This window comes from Asparagus officinalis, chromosome 5 (genome assembly GCF_001876935.1).
Source record: "Asparagus officinalis chromosome 5, Aspof.V1, whole genome shotgun sequence".
NCBI classification, from domain to species: Eukaryota; Viridiplantae; Streptophyta; class Magnoliopsida; order Asparagales; family Asparagaceae; genus Asparagus; species Asparagus officinalis.
In genome coordinates this window covers 127,316,042-127,333,588 of record NC_033798.1, presented here as the reverse complement: position 1 = coordinate 127,333,588, position 17,547 = coordinate 127,316,042, and the positions used below count along the sequence as shown (strand labels likewise).

Sequence of the window (17,547 nt, the reverse complement as noted above, 5' to 3'; positions counted from 1 at the left end):
CTCCGTCGCTCGCCTCCTTCCCCTTCTCCATCCTCAGAATCTCAAGGATCCTCGACGCCCTCTTCTGGGCCAAAGTGGACCCCACGAGCGCCAGCTCCAAGAGCGCCGACTTTACCCCGAGGCTCGTCATAGCGTTTCGGTCCGTCTCGGATCTGCAGGCGATCATCATCAGGACGTACGCCGCCTTCTCTTGGCAGCCCGGCGAGTCGATCCAGTTCAACACGTCGATCAGGATCGGGGCGCCGTCGTTGGATCCGGTCACCGCCCTTCGACCTTCTGACGTGAGGACGGCGAGGACCCGATCCGTCAAGCTCATGTCGCCGATTGCGGCTAAAAGGTGGGGGACGAGGCCCGATTCGACGAGGAGAGGGGCGTTGGCGACGGAGATCGAGAGGTTGAAGAGGGCGCGGAGGGCGTCGAGTCGGGATTGGGATGAGGTTGGGAACTGGAGGGTTTTGACGAGGAATTTGACGGCGCCGGCCGAAGCTCCGATGATGGGTTTGTTCGAATCGAGGGCGCTGAGGCTGAGGAAGTTGGCGACGATCGCTTCGGAGATCGAGGGGTCGGTTCTTGATTTCAGGAGGTTTAGCATTTTGTGGAGGGATCCTGCTTTAACTATCGCTGCTTTGTTCCTAAAATTATTAGGAGGAGGGGGGGAAAAAGAGACATCAGGAATTTTCCAAAAGTGATGAAAATGGTAAAATTGATTGTGTTTTTTCGCATGTAAACCGACCAAATCTATCATATTTGCAAATTCACTCACTGAATCTGTATGTATTTGATAATTCACCCCACAACTCTCTCATATTGATTTTTTTATTTCACTCCACAATTTTAATATTACTATAATTGCTTCCGGTTTATTAGTACTTAAAATACCCCAAATTTTACTAGAGTTCTAACTCTGATGCCCCCTAGTTATTTTTCACCTAAAGTGCACTTCAAAGTTTTTTAAAAAAACTTTGATTCACCAAACCCTAACAAATATTCCGATGATTCCCAAATTTTAATAAAAGTTTTAACAAAAAAAATTGAGTTGGGATATTCTCAAAGTTAAATTGGATGCACTTTAGTATCTTTTTCGAAAAAAAAACTTTGCAGTGTGAAAGTTAAAAGATGATGTCAAGCGTGTAAAAATTCAAAAGTGTGTAATAGTGTGTAAATAAAAATTTAAAAAAAAAATACACTTTTTTTTCTTTTCAGAAAATTGATGAAAAATTACTTACAAGTCATTTCCGATCCCAAGATTAAGCAAAGCGTAAAGCGCCGAGATCTGCGACTCGGCGTCATCGGAATCGATCATTCGCATCAACGGCGGGAATCGCCCCGAAGCATCGCAGCGTCTCCCTCGCCTCGGCCTCGTCCCTTCGCGGCCAGTCCTCACCCGCCGCGCAAGCCGCTCGCCGGCCGGTCGCGGCATTCCATCTGAAGCCCCTTCACCGCAACCGCTTCAGCTCCTCCAAGCTGCGGTATCTTCCTCTTGTCTCGGGATCCGGCGTCCTCGTCGCCGTCGAGACAGAATCCGGGTCGGCAGAATTGGTTTGAGCGAGCTCCGACAGTTTGCGGACCGAGGAGGGTTTCGCCGCGCGTCTGCGGCCTCGGTCGCTCGGCGGGCTGCAGCCGCAGGCGACCGAGCTCGCAGGAGCCTACGCGGAGTGCGGCAGGTCGGAGACGCCTGAGGCGGCGCCGCGCATTTCGCCATGGGATTTATCACATTGAGCGGAGAGAGAGAGAGAGAGTGAGGATTTTCGTTAGTCGGAGGTTTTACGTGATGGGATCGAGGGGAGGAGGTGGGTTTGTGTCGTCTCTTTATTTTGTCACGCTCATTGACACGTGCGTTAAAACTCGTAGCAGGCCGATATTTGTGAAGAAAAGAAGTTAACCTTCTTCAAGTTTCGTGTGCGAACCCCGGAGTTAAAAAGGTAAAAGGGTAAATTTTTGGCGGCAGGGGGAATATTGGAACAGACTCTGCTGTGAACTGGGTTTATTTTGTGGAGCACGCATAATAATAGATTTTTTTTTATTATTACAATGTCTCTGTCTTTTTTATGCAGGTTTAGTACCTTCCGTCATGGTTTATTTCTCATATTTTTATAAACGAGACTTAGCTCGTACATGTGAGCTTATAAGCTAGTTTTTCATCCTAATTTATTTTTTTTGTTAGACTCGAGCACTTTTTTCTCTCTCTCCTGTCGTCTACCAACACTTATCGGTGTTATGAGACGGAGCTTATACCCGTTGTTGTTATTCTTAGGAAATCGAGGAGGGGAAAAAAACCTTTATTTTGCACAATTGAGTTATAGCTCAATCGTGAAATCTCAAGGTGGCGCTTCTTTTAATTTCTCGAGACATCCTCACGTTTGGAATCGCCAACAATTGTTGATGTAGGCCTCCATTCATTCAGGATAAGGGGCAACAATATTAGTCGGGGTTGCCAACCCCGACTATTTAAGGTATAAAAAATCGGATTTAAGGTTTCTAATTAGGGTTTAACAACCTCCTAAACAGTCGGGGTTGGTGGTTACCAACCCCGACTGTTTAGGAATGAGATTAAGCTGACGTGGCAAAAAAGTGGGTCGATTTTGGTAAAAAAAAATGGGTCGGTTTTAAAAATTAAAAACTGGTTTGAGACTGTTTTAAAAATTTGTTCTAAACATTAACTAGATTAAAAAAATTCCACGTAACGCCTAGGACGGATTTCGTGTGACAGTAATGATACAGTTTTGATTAAACAAGCTCCAGAGTCGGGGGGGATTCACGTTTCTCGGATCTCGGGCTTTTCCATCTCGCGGAATGGGTTCTGGTCGTGGTCGCATTTAATGCCGCTGTACTTCATTAATGATCCGCATGTGTCCCCATATACATCGTCGGCTTCGATCCTTCAACCATTTTACCTATTTTCCTTTCTCGGTTGCATATTTGAAGACAATTACCAAACTTCTAATAATGGGAGACGTTAAAATCACCGAACCGATGCACAAGTTTAAAATTCCCAAAACATCCTTAAAAACCAAGACATCCCTAGTCAAAAAGAAATTCCGGAAAACTCATTCATATTTTTTTTTGGACAAATTTTTTAAAACAACTGTTTTTAAAATTTAATAAGTAAAACCGACCGCTTCAAATTTTTTTTAGCAAAATCGACCCCTCTCCTCTCCGCCTTCAGCTCCTCGCCCTCACCTCCTCCCATTCCTCCCTCTCCTCCTGGGTCTCCCGCCACGTCGCCCCCCTTCCGCGACCTCGTCTCCACCATCGACCTCGGCGACGACGTCCTCGTCCCCCTCCTCGCTCCGCTCCCTCCTCTCCGCCTTCAGCTCCTTGCCCTCACCTCCTCTCACTCCTCCCTCTCTTCCTGTGTCTCTGGGTCTCCTCGCCGACTCCTTCGTCTCCGCTGTTCAGGCCGCTGGCGCCAGCGAAAGAGATGGTGGACATCGGTGATTGGGTTGGAGGAGTTGGATATCGGGTTTTTTTTGAGAGGAGGAGGCGACGTGGCGGGGCGAGGAGCTGAAGGCGGAGAGGAGGGGGTCGATTTTGCTAAAAAAATATTGAAGCGGTCGGTTTTACTTATTAAATTTTAAAAACAGTTGTTTTAAAAAATTTGTCCTTTTTTTTCTAAAAAATAAACCCCAATTGAGTTTTATTTACAAAAGTCGGCTCATTTTGTCGTAATCCCGTTTCTAAATAGTCAGGATTGTCAACCCCGACTATTTAGTACATAAAATGTTAGGGTTTAGGGTTATAATTGAGGGTTTACAACCTCCTAAATAGTCGGGTTGACAATCCCGACTATTTAGGAACCAGATTAAAATAAAATGAGTCTATTTTTATAAATAAAACTCAAAATAATCTATTTTTAGAAGAAAAAAAAATATGAACAGGTTTATTTAAAAAAATTTTCCTTTTCGGAAAGGGTACAACTAACGTGAATCAGTCAAATTTACCCAACAAAAAAAAAAAAAAAAAACTTGAGGGCCCACAGTGGGAACAAAACGTCCTTACAAACGATAAGGGACCATCAAAAAACGATCCAAAATAGCTTAGTCCAAGAAGCTGCACCGAAGGATACGGGCAGAATAAATACGGGCAAAATTGTTAAATGGGTCTACAATACGGTCATCTAATACCCCTGTGAAGGGGAATTAATTTCCAGATTCAGAGTAAGAGCCAGATTCGAGCATGGGTCTCAAAGAACCTTTTAACACCAGAACAAAATACTAGGTACGCCTCCACTGACCTCCGCATGTGATTTTCTATATATGAAATATAACGGGCAGGTACTAGTCTCTGACTCTGCTAGTATTGATTCAGAAATTTAAGGCAACTTCATACTGGAGGGGGATCATGCTTGTACACAGTGGGACACGCTAAAAAAATCCAAAATCCAAAATAAATATTATACGCAGCTCAGATAATGATATCTACAAAAGATAAGGTAAATCATGAGGATACGGGTAACAAGTGGTCCGCGCGCACTTTGAGAGTAATCGATGCACCAAGGAGAGAGGAACCTTTAAATTCAATGCACTAATTCATTTTAATGACGCGGTGGTACAACCTAGTCATTACTACAGCCACTTGCAGGGACCATTAAATAGTTTAATGCGTAGTAAGCAGCAACAATCATCGTATTGTTTTACTGATTAGAACGCAATTATTTTAACTCCCAAAAGATGATATATACATGTAACTTAGGTTTATTGAAACAGGTCAGATACAACAGTCTACAAGTAAATTTGTCATGAGACTCAACGCGAAGGACCAGAGAACAATAAAAAAAAAGGAAGATTTTAACGTATATACCTCAAAAGTGTTCTAGTCATTTGCAAGCAATTCATCTCCAAGGGATTCGCTTTCTATTTTTCTGATAACCAGTTTATTTTGAGGAACGTCTTTCGATGCTGGAGAAAGATCGACGTCCACAATCACCGAATCCTCTTCCTTAAAGTCTCCTCTTAAAACTCCAAGAGCCACTTCATTCTCCACCATTTGTTGTATAACTCTCTTCACTGGTCTTGCTCCATAATTTGGATCGAAACCAAGGGTGCCAAGGAGATCGACTGCTTCTTGGGTGAAATGGAGATCAATCTTCTTTTGCTTGAGCCTGTCCTTCAGCCGGTTCAGCTGCAAAGTATAGTGGTTAATGTTATAAAAGGTCTCAGCCCAATCAAATGGTCACTCTCATTGACCTAGCTGATTATTCTCACCAGAATTTTCTTACACTTGACTACAAGGATATTTAGGGATATAAAGCTATCTTTAAATGGAGTATAACCGTAAGCTTAGATATGGAACCAATGTTAACATCATCCAAGAAATACAGCATGTAGCTTTTAACAAAATGACAGATTTATGAATTAAATCAGATACGTCCAAAAAAATTCATCAGTTTAGGATCTCTCAGGAAGCCTATCTAAACAGAAACCAAGGAGATTATCGCTTTTATGGACATCACTACTAGCAGCTCGAGTAACCTGCATGTATAAGTGACTATGGGCTTTTTGACCCACAGAATATTCCACCAGACGTATTCTTTCTAACTCAATAAAAATCCAGTTGAAGGAGTGGGGTATCCAAATATGCAGAATATTTGCTCCTAAGATGAAAATAGAGTAAAGACTACTTAACCGGGAACCAATTTCAATTTAACTATAAGCGTAACTATAAGCAAGATGAATTATAACAAGTTCTATGTTTAATGCTAAACTGCAGAACTTCAAAAAAGCAGTTAAGGTAAGTACCTGGATCTCAACAATTCGGTTAATTTCTTTGGTGTCCAGAGGCTGGAACACGATATATTCATCAATCCTGTTCATAAACTCAGGACGAAAAGTTTGCCTGGCGAGCTCCACCACCTGTTTCTTCATCAGCTGATAAACTGCTTCCTTGCTATCCTGAGTGTTCCGAAGAGTCTCCAAAATAAAATGTGACCCGATATTTGATGTCATTATAACAACACAATTCGTAAAACTAACGGTCCTCCCCTGAGAATCAGTAATTCTTCCATCATCCAACAGCTGCAAAAGAATATTGAACACATCATGATGAGCCTTCTCTATCTCATCGAAGAGGACTACAGAATATGGCCTCCTTCGAATCACTTCAGTGAGCTGCCCCCCTTCTTCATATCCAACATAGCCCGGTGGGGCCCCAACTAACCGAGACACTGCATGCTTCTCCATGTACTCACTCATGTCAATTCTTACAAGAGCATTCTCAGTGTTAAAGAGGTAACCAGCAAGGGTTTTGGCCAGCTCAGTCTTGCCAACACCTGTAGGACCCATGAACATGAAGCTTGCTATCGGGCGGTTGGGGTCAGAGAGCCCTGCCCTAGATCGGCGGATGGCATCGGCCACTGATTTGACTGCAATATCCTGACCTACAACTCGCTTATGGAGGACTTGCTCTAGAGAAACGAGTTTGTCTCTCTCTGATTGCTGAAGATTGGTTATTGGAATACCAGTCCATTTGCTGACGATTTCAGCGATATCAAGATCTGTTACTTCCTCTCGAAGCAGGGACTTGCCTGACTTTTGGAATTCAGCAAGGTTCTTTTCAGCCTCCTCTAGCTGTCTCTGTAAAGAAATCAAGGTACCATACTTGAGCTCAGCAGCTCGAGCCAAGTCATACTCTCTCTCAGCTGCTTCCATCTCCAAGTTCACTCTATCAACCTACAGAAATATCAAATAATATTGCAGTATTGAAGAATTATGGTGCAGTAATATTCATATGTACCATTATTCTGCTATGAAAGAGTATTACCTCTTCTTTAATGGACCGTATTTTGGTCATTAGAGTTTTTTCATGCTCCCACTGCTGTCCGAGATCCTTCTGCTTTTGTTTCAGAAAATCAAGGTCAGCATCCAGCTTGCTAAGGCGTTCTTTGGATGCTTTATCAGTATCATTCTTTAACGATAGCTTTTCCATCTCCAATTTCAATACAGCTCTATCTACTTCGTCCAACTCAGTGGGCTTGGATGTTATTTCCATCTTCAGCTTTGCAGCTGCTTCATCAACAAGATCAATGGCTGCAACAGATAGTCTGAGTTAGTTGGAGATATGTATCTAGAAACAAATCACACAATTAACGAACAAGGAAACATAAAAACCAATAACTTTCATGTAAAATACAACCTGCATTATCTCCGACTTGGCTCTTTCCTATCATCATTTTCATATCAAAATCATGGAGAACTTCCAAACTGACGTCCCTCACAGGAATAACTCAACAACTATTAGAAAACTTATGTGTATTATTCATTTATTATTATTATTATTATTATTATTATTATTATTTTATTTTTGTTGTTGTTGTTTGGGGAGGAGCGGGGCTCCTCGAAATAGCATTCAATTTGATGGTCTTTGAAATATTTGTTTAACTGCCCGTAAAACAGCAGGCAACTTACAGGCTTCCAGAGGAAATCTAGAAAGCTATATATTAATGTTTGGTGCAACAGGGAGACCTCATTTGTAAATATAAATCAAACAGAGATATTCACATGTAATCCATAATGCAAAGAAGTTACATAAGAAGTAGTCCAGTAAACTACAATGTTTGTCCTGATACCTTTGTCAGGCAAGAAACGCTCCGTAATATATCGATCAGATAAGACCGCAGCAGAAACAAGAGCAGAATCTGATATTTTAACACCATGATGTAACTCATAGCGTTCACGAAGTCCGCGGAGTATGGATATGGTATCTTCAACAGAAGGCTGACCACAATAAACCTGTTGAAATCTACGCTCCAAAGCAGGGTCCTTTTCAATGTATTTCCTGTATTCAGTTAATGTTGTTGCACCAATACAACGAAGCTCTCCCCGACCTAACATCGGTTTAAGCAGGTTTCCAGCATCCATTGCTCCACCAGTAGCTCCTGTAGCAGTTAGCAACACAGAAGAGTAAAAGATGAATAGAAATTGCCTAATGGGGTGAAAACAGAGAATTGAAAGAACCTGAGCTAGAAAAGGAAATGCATTATTATGAGTTCACATCAGCATTGTATTTTCAGATAAAGTAAAAATTATGTAGTAAATAAATAAAAGGAATGTGCTATGTTTCGAATGTGCCAATGCTATCATATACTGCAGTATCGGAGGGAACTCAACTGGGTCCTGTTATTATAACTGTATCGTCAAACAGCATAGGCTCACCACTATGCGGATCTAGATTGCAAGCAGTTGGATACCTCAAGATAATTTTGACAAAGTCAAGAGGTCGGAGATGTGCTTCATAAGTATCATAGATTTACAAGGTCTAATGGATTTGGCATCAACTAAGTCACATCCATTTTTAATCTGCAGTCTAAAATCTAATTATATGTTATGTGCATGATAACTTTACTATTGAACTACCAAAAAGATATGATCCGAAGTATTCTACTTCTATCATGCAGCAAGTGTTTTCTCTGATAAGGCGTTGATATGTCGACAGAAACCAAGAGTATCCAGGCATAAATATTTATCATGATATGTTAAGGTAACATTTCTAAGTTAATGAAAGCAGTCAATTACATCATGATGGTGTCTTGCATCTGAAAGGGCATCTGCGTACTATTATGTTTACCGTCTAGTAAATGTATCACATGGTTACTTCATCTAGTGAGCGGAGACATTAATTACCTAGTCAGCTGCACATATTTCTCTAAGGATGGACTCGTAATTTGTATCAGAACATGATTGGATAAAATGGACATGCTAAGATTTTCTTTATGGGAGAGTTCTTACTGTGCAAACTCTGGTCACCAAACATCAATTACAAAGTTGCCTTACATCAAAATCCAAGGATGCATTGAAATATCAATTTCTCCTTGATATAATCATTTGTATCAAGTTAAGCTTCTCCAAAAATACAAAACTATTACGAATTGTTATGGCTTCAAAGTTAACATCCTTGGAAGAAAAACTGACCTGCACCAACTACCGTGTGGATTTCATCGATAAACAATATTATTTGACCATTTGAGGTGGTGACTTCTTTTAGCACAGCTTTCAATCTCTCCTCAAAGTCACCACGATATTTTGCCCCAGCAAGCAGTGAACCCATATCCAATGAGATAAGCTGTAAAAGAACTCATATCGGAGGGGGTATTAGGTGAGAGAAGCAAATGGATGAACAAAAACCTAGAAGATGATTACGTTTGGCAAGAGAATGAGCACACTTGCAAATTTCACACCCTAAAGTGAAAAGAAAAGAAAAGAAAAGAGACAATATTGTTCAAGAATATCAAATATCAACATATAAAAGTGAAGTAGAAACAAATTTTCTTTCCAAATTTCAGTTTTTAGGATTTGGAGAAAGTGAGAAACAAACTTAGGGCTTTAGGGCTTTAAATTATCAAATGATGTTAATTTGAAAACTTTTAGGTATCAAATTGTCAAGAAAAGAACATTAAAATATCACAGTTAAAAAAAGGTGAAATATTGAGGTACTAAAGTGCAAATAACCCATTTTCTGTTAAGAGAGTGCGCTACCAAATTATGAGTAAGGCTCACACTACCAGATTGTGTATAAGGCCCATCATTTAATGCTAAAGGTTATTTGCTAAAAATGGCGTTCGATTTAATAAATCAATCGGAAAAGCAAAGATGAAAGAAAGAGAAGAAACAAAGTGAATAAAACAAAGAATTGGCACGGGAAGTAGGATTACCTTTCTATTCAGCAAAGGTTCAGGAACATCGCCTCGCACAATACGCTGAGCTAATCTGCAAAATTATGTAAGTGATGAGTCTGACATTGATTGTATAAATAAAGACATGCAAATCTTCTTCCAACAAAGCGCTAGCAATTCCGCAGATATCGCAGCAGAATTATAATTAGTTGATAATAAGGTTACAAGTATAAAAAGACTAGTTCAGAATGAGAACAGTTGACACTGCACAAAGAAAAGGACTAATCATCATGTAACAACAAAATGAAAAGTCATACCCTTCAGCTATAGCAGTTTTACCAACACCAGGCTCACCAATGATAACGGGATTGTTTTTTGTTCTCCTAGATAATATTTGGATGCAACGCCGTATTTCATCATCCCGACCTATGACGGGATCCAGTTTTCCACGCCTCGCAAGTTCCGTCAAGTCATTTCCATATTTATCTAGTGCCTGGTACTTTCCTTCAGGATCTACAGCCAAAGTCACACCAATATGCATATGAAATAGATGGTTAGAAAGTACTCCATAAAGCAAAAAACTGATGTGGCCAGACTACCATTTGAAAAGGAAAAAAAAAGAAATTTAAAAGAAAATGAAGAAGTGGGATATGGAAAAAAGGGTCAACATAGTGTACTAAGTCCTTCATTGCAGGCTAGGAAAGTCAAGTGGTGTGATACACATATGGGGAAGCTGATTCACAACCTGACACATGCAAGCTACTTGTACTCCAGTCTTTTCCTTGTGGTTCCAACTTGTGAACAAAATACACAACCAAAACACATGACATTTGTCTACAAAACCTACACAAAGACTAGAATCACATGATATTTATTTACAAAACCTAAACAACGACTGCAAAGAACGTCACCAATTATAGGGAGAAAATAGTGAAGTTACTAGAAGCTAGCAAGTCAAATTGGAAACGACAAGATAACCTAAAGCAAATTTCTTTGCCAACTGGTGATAATTCTCAAATAGATTAATATGCACTATATTCAGTATAACCAAATTATACAAGGATACTTGGTCAAAATAAAATCCCAAAACATAATAAGAACTTTAAGATCATCTTGAAGCACCATAAACTTCGACTTGAAAGTAGACGAATGGCCATCTGACCGCACTGGTATTTGCTTATTTGCTTGCAAACAATTGCTGCTTGTGCAAATATTGTCAAATTTATACAATTGACAGGCTTCAACATGTAGAAACAACCACCATTTGATAGTTACTTCTCCTTGAACAATTTAAAGCAAAGATGGCATTGTAGAGTTCGAAGGAAGACATTTATTATAGTTGGGCTCAATTGTGAAACAGATGCATATGCACATACCACCAAAAAAATTGTCTTGAGCTGAATAAACTTAATCCATGATATGCAAACAAAGGGAACAATCACAAAATAGACTGATTTTACTATAATATAAACAGAATAGGAACCATACTCTGATCAGTGACTCTTTGGTTTCCACGTAGAGCTGATACAGCATCCTTCAATGCCTTCTCAGAAAGCTGGAGATTCTTGAAGAGCTGCTCACCGAATCTCTTATCTGAGTAAAATGCTAGGATAAAGTGTTCAACTGATAAAAAATCATCACCCAGATCTTTCTTATGCTTTTTGGCATTGTCCAAGAGATTACTGAAACTTGAACCAATTATTGGCCCACTAGTGCCACCAGTAACCTATCATGGAAATAACAATATTTTTACGTCCCTCACAAGTCATATTTCGATTACATTGAATAAGAAGAACTGCTTTTACCTTGGGCTGCCCTGAAATAAACTGATCCGTAGCTTGCAAAACCGTTGTGTTGTCGATTCCTGCTTTGGTGAATATTCTTCTTGCCAAACCATCCTTCTGTTCTAAAAGAGCCTTCATCAAATGCTCAGACTCCACTACTTGTTGCTTGCACTCCTTTGCTGCATCTATTGCACCAATGATCCCCTCCCATGCCATCTCCGTAAATTGTCCCGCATTGATCTGTTGGAAAAAAGGTGTAGTTTTAAGTAATACTAATCTCAGTCTTGCAGCGGAGGGGCTTCACAGACACAAAAGATGTCTATACAAGAGTGGACAAATAAAACAGCACACCAGGATTTAACGTGGTTCGGTCAGTATGACCTACGTCCACGGGCGAGAACAGCAGAGAAATTCACTAATCACCAAAGAGAAGATTACAAAGAGGAGATCACTCTCTTGCCAGAGACTCACACAAAGAAAGAGACAAATTCTTTCTATCTCACTCTCTTCTCTCTAAAACTCTTCTTCTCTCTCTTTCTTTTCTTTCTCCGACTGATGCTCACTGCCTCGATGCTCTAAACCACCTCCTCTCACCCCCCTTTTATAAGTTACAAAAATAATAAAATATTCATGAATGGGTAGGTGAGGCATTGACAAATGAGCTGCTAACTTTGGAAAAAATAATCCCAAAGTAGGTAGATGAAGACCTTTTTTTTTTTAAAGTTCAACTTCAGATACTGATACACCGCAAGAGCAACAGTATAATATTGCCACTGGGAGAACAAAAAGGCAGATCCGACCTCCTCAACGCTATGCAGACATGCTTGCTTATGCTTTGAGTATAGCAGAATCGATTGAGATTCCAGAGCCTTCTACATACAAGGAGGCTGCAAATTGGACTGTTGCGATAACTGAAGAGATGGAGTCTCTTCACAAAAACCAGACATGGGAGTTAGTGAAGCCACCAAGGGGACAGAAGATCGTTGGCTGTAAATGGGTATTCAAGAAGAAAGAAGGAGCTCCGGATACAGATTCTGTAAGGTATAAGGCACGCTTGGTAGCTAAAGGCTACAATCAGACCGAAGGTGTGGACTTCAATGAAGTATTCTCTCCAGTTGTAAAACACACATCAATCCGCGTGTTGTTTGCCATGGTTGCTTATTTTAATTTGGAGCTTGAGCAACTTGATGTGAAAACAGCTTTTCTACATGGCGAGCTTGAGGAGCAGATCTTTATGCATCAGCCAGAGGGATTCATTGTTGAAGGTAAAGAAGATCATGTGTGCAGGTTGAAGAAATCTCTTTATGAGTTGAAGCAGTCTCCAAGGCAGTGGTATTTGAGATTTGATATTTGAGCATGGTTACTCTAGGAGTAAATATGATAGTTGTGTTTATCATAAAAAGCTCAATGATGGTTCTTTTGTATATTTGCTTTTGTATGTTGATGACATGTTGATTGCAACTAAAGATATGTCAGAAATTAACGAGTTAAAATCTCAACTCAAACATGAGTTTGAGATGAAAGACTTGGGAGCAGCAAAGAAGATTTTGGGGATGAAGATCCACAGGAACAGACGTGAAGGGAGTTTATTTCTATCTCAAGAGAAATACATCAAGAAGGTGTTGGAGAGATTTGGCATGCTTGATGCCAAGCCTGTGAAGACTCCGCTTGCAGCTCATTTTCGTCTTTCAGCAGATTTGTCACCTCAGACTGAGGAGGAGGAGCAGTACATGTCTCATGTTCCTTATGCGAGTGCAGTTGGAAGCATTATGTATGCGATGATTTGCACCCGTCCAGATATTTCACATGCAGTCAGTGTTGTGAGTCGGTACATGGATAAGCCTGGAAAGGTCCATTGACAGGCTGTGAAATGGGTACTTAGATATTTGAGAGGATCTGCTAATATTGGTTTGTATTTTGGCAGGAACACAGACTCAGATTGCAGAATACTTGGCTATTCTGATTCAGATTATGCGGGTGATTTGGATAAGAGATGATCCTTGACAGGTTATATATTCACTCTTTCAGGTAGTGCCATTAGTTGGAAGGCGACTCTACAGTCGACAGTTGCTTTGTCTATTAAAGAGGCAGAGTACATGACAGTGACAGAAGCAGTGAAAGAAGCCATTTGGTTGAGAGGTTTGGTTGAAGATCTCGGCTTACACCAAGGTGTTACTACGGTATTTTGCGACAGCCAGAGTGCTATACATTTGACGAAGCATCAGATGTATCATGAAAGAACCAAACATATAGATGTCAGGTATCATTTTATCAGAGAAATTAAAGTCATCAGGATTGAGAAGATTGGTACTGCAGATAATCCAGCAGATATGATGACGAAGCCCGTACCTTCGCGCAAGTTCGAGCATTGTCTCGAATTGTTTGGAGTTCGACAAAGCGAAGGTTAAGCCCGTAAGGGGCTTCTGACGAGACAGCAAGAGTAAAGGGAAGACCTTCATTTTCAAAGTCAAGGTGGAGATTTGTCAGAAACGTGACTTAAAAAAAAAAGGTCTTCATCTACCTACTTTGGGATTGTTTTTTCCAAAGTTAGCAGCTCATTTGTCAATGCCTCACCTACCCATTCATGAATATTTTATTATTTTTGTAACTTATAAAAGGGGGGTGAGAGGAGGTGGTTTAGAGCATCGAGACAGTGAGCATCAGTCGGAGAAAGAAAAGAAAGAGAGAGAAGAAGAGTTTTAGAGAGAAGAGAGTAAGATAGAAAGAATTTGTCTCTTTCTTTGTGTGAGTCTCTGGCAAGAGAGTGATCTCCTCTTTGTAATCTTCTCTTTGGTGATTAGTGAATTTCTCTGACTGATGCTCACTGCCTCGATGCTCTAAACCACCTCCTCTCACCCCCCCCCTTTTATAAGTTACAAAAATAATAAAATACTCATGAATGGGTAGGTGAGGCATTGACAAATAAGCTGCTAACTTTAAAAAAAACAATCCCAAAGTAGGTAGATGAAGACCTTTTTTTTTTAAAGTCACGTTTCTCACAAATCTCCACCTTGACTTTAAAAATGAATGTCTTCTCTTTACTCTTGTTGTCTCGCCAGAAGCCCCTTACGGGCTTAACATTCACTTTGTCGAACTCCAAGCAATTCGAGACAATGCTCGAACTTGCGCGAAGGTACGGGCTTCGTCATCATATCTGCTGGATTATCTGCAGTACCAATCTTCTCAATCCTGATGACTTTAATTTCTCTGATAAAATGATACCTGACATCTATATGTTTGGTTCTTTCATGATACATCTGATGTTTCGTCAAATGTATAGCACTCTGGCTGTCGCAAAATACCGTAGTAACACCTTGGTGTAAGCCGAGATCTTCAACCAAACCTCTCAACCAAATGGCTTCTTTCACTGCTTCTGTCACTGCCATGTACTCTGTCTCTGTAGTAGACAAAGCAATGAAAGAAGCCATTTGGTTGAGAGGTTTGGTTGAAGATCTCGGCTTACACCAAGGTGTTACTACGGTATTTTGCGACAGCCAGAGTGCTATACATTTGACGAAGCATCAGATGTATCATGAAAGAACCAAACATATAGATGTCAGGTATCATTTTATCAGAGAAATTAAAGTCATCAGGATTGAGAAGATTGGTACCGCAGATAATCCAGCAGATATGATGACGAAGCCCGTACCTTCGCGCAAGTTCGAGCATTGTCTCGAATTGCTTGGAGTTCGACAAAGCGAAGGTTAAGCCCGTAAGGGGCTTCTGGCGAGACAGCAAGAGTAAAGAGAAGACCTTCATTTTCAAAGTCAAGGTGGAGATTTGTGAGAAACGTGACTTAAAAAAAAAAAGGTCTTCATCTACCTACTTTGGGATTGTTTTTTCCAAAGTTAGCAGCTCATTTGTCAATGCCTCACCTACCCATTCATGAATATTTTATTATTTTTAAAGTCACGTTTCTCACACTCAGCAACAAGTAACAACTAACTAAATATGTAGAAGTGGATACGAAAATCCTTGAGAAAGAATGCTAATAACTTCAAGTCTTGCTCAAAACAATATGAATTGCAATGATCACAAAGGACATATCAGTATATAAATGTTTGATTCTTTACATGTATGGATAAGTTTGTAGCATTTGTTTGGTTTGCAGTTACCACAAGCCACCGAGTACACCCAATCACCCATAATAACTTAATTGACGATTCAGTGTAAATTCACCAAGGTATGCTAACAAACCGCATGGGTAGGAAACCTAGAGGAAAGAGGGATTACACTTGAGTTGACCAAGTATATACTCCTTGACATCCATTAAAAGAAAATAATTGATTATTTTCTACATTAAATTTGACTTGTTAGAGGCTATGTAAGTACATCCCCTGTAACTTGTCAAGGATATACTCAACATCCATTAGAAAAGAACAGTTATCTTACTTATTTACGTTAAAGTTAACTTGTTAGAGACTATCTCTGTGCATTTCCTGAAATTTGTTGTTTTGGTAACTATTTCGCTAATGCGTAAATTTGTCGTGTTAATCTCGAATTTCATCATAGTTAGCTTGATATTCAAATCTTCTAGCCTAATGCCCAACTATGTGTTAACTGAGAAATCCCATCTGTGTTTTATCTGGGATCAAAGATGGAAAAATCCACTCAAACAGTGAATAATTTGTGATAATATGGATTAAAGAAGGAACATCACCTCTTCTAGAGGGGTATCCCAAACTCGAAGAATACTCTTAACTTTAGTGGAAGAATTGACAGCAAAAGTATGAGTCGACATCCCGAGAAAAAACAAAAGTAAACGAAACTATGCTATTTCAGATAACAATAAAAATTTGCTCGTCAACAAAGTTACCGTTATAGATAGTACTCTAAATACTGCCTATAAGAAGCAAAAAAAAGATATTCTTTTTCAAGAATCAAACTTGAGTTCAAAGCGAGGAATCGACATACACCTGAGAGGTTTCCCCATAGCTCGAATGAGAAGGAACAGTAGAGTGAAAGCAGCGACCAAAGCGCACCATCGCCATTATGTCATCTCGCTTCCCAATCCACGGCGATAGCTGATCGCTGAAGCTTCCAACGTCGGGAACGCACGGAGAGGGGGAGAGAGCGGCGCGGACGAGAGTCGCACGGCCGAGCGGCGGCGGAGGGCGGACGGCGGTGCGCGAGCGCACGAGCTCCAGCAGCGGCCGATCGAACACCATGGCGACCCAAATGGCCAGGACGGTTTTAGCGGCTAGGTTTTTTTTTTTTTCCTTTCTTTTTCAGGGGAATTTGTTTGGATATCGACAAGCTTGGGGAAGGGGTTTGGGGTTTACGAAGGGGAACGGTTAAAATGGGAGCAAGATGAACCTGAAAGAAGTGGAAGCTGGTAGAAGGTTCTGTAATCTGTGCCCAGGGAACTATTTAATTAACCGGTCGCTGCAAATAAACGCAACGTATAACCGGCACTCTTTTAACAGTTCCTCTTCCTAAACCCCAAACCCCTTCCGGTAAAGATTCGAGATGCGGTGTAATTCACTAGATTAATATGCTAAAATTCAAGTTCATATATCTACTCCTCCGTAGAAAGGAGAGAACCTAATATTCATTATTCATTCTATAGTAATGCTACAGTAATATTTACGGTAACAAACATGAAACTAGGCAATATGCTTCTTAGAAAAATGTTACTGTAACAATCCAAAAAATTCAAAACAATGTAGCAGTTGAAACCGGTATTACTGTAGCGACAGAAAAATTGTCGCACGGTGTTCACACTAGTTTATAGAAAGAGTAATTTTATCCACAGCCACCGGCGCACCGCACTCGCGTTGTGGCTGGGACATGTGCCCCTACAAGGACAAGTAGAGACTCGTGTCCCTCCTACGTCGTGAGTGTTGTACACTCGCGATTGTAGCTAGCACTCTTTTAAATAGAGATGATAGTAAATATATAACAAGTACAGTTGTAACCTCATATGTATGCTGGGATTGATGCAAAATGTGACAGCTGAAATATATCTACGACCCAATATTTTGTTCTAGGACAAAATTTCAATTTAGCCTAAACTTATTTTAAAAAAACGACCTATTTGAAAAATATTTACCAAATTCGACCTGTTAGATCTACATCAAAAACTTAAGATCTAAAACCATATAGCCATGATTAATTCAAAGAGATTAACAAGGATCTAAATGAGCGGAAGCTTAT

General features: G+C 40.3%; 2 protein-coding genes across 2 annotated transcripts in view; both read right to left on the bottom strand.

The window, feature by feature from the left end:
* Positions 1-1,352, bottom strand: part of LOC109841225 (U-box domain-containing protein 4-like) — a 3,267-nt gene extending 1,915 nt beyond the window's left edge. Inside the window, exons 1-2 of the mRNA XM_020410132.1 lie at positions 1,227-1,352; positions 1-632 (exon numbers count right to left, since the gene is read on the bottom strand). The exon at positions 1-632 is cut by the window's left edge and continues 167 nt beyond it. Of these exons, the coding sequence (XP_020265721.1) occupies positions 1-632; positions 1,227-1,309 (715 nt within the window). The 5' untranslated portion in view covers positions 1,310-1,352. The remainder of the gene's footprint in view (positions 633-1,226) is intronic.
* Positions 4,665-16,453, bottom strand: LOC109841224 (chaperone protein ClpB3, mitochondrial). The gene is made up of 10 exons (XM_020410131.1): positions 16,308-16,453; positions 11,413-11,631; positions 11,096-11,333; positions 9,925-10,120; positions 9,647-9,701; positions 8,907-9,057; positions 7,565-7,873; positions 6,760-7,025; positions 5,739-6,668; positions 4,665-5,121 (listed from the first exon to the last, which is right to left on the bottom strand). The coding sequence occupies exons 1-10, from the start codon at positions 16,380-16,382 to the stop codon at positions 4,813-4,815; spliced, it is 2,748 nt and encodes a 915-aa protein (XP_020265720.1). The 5' UTR covers positions 16,383-16,453; the 3' UTR covers positions 4,665-4,812.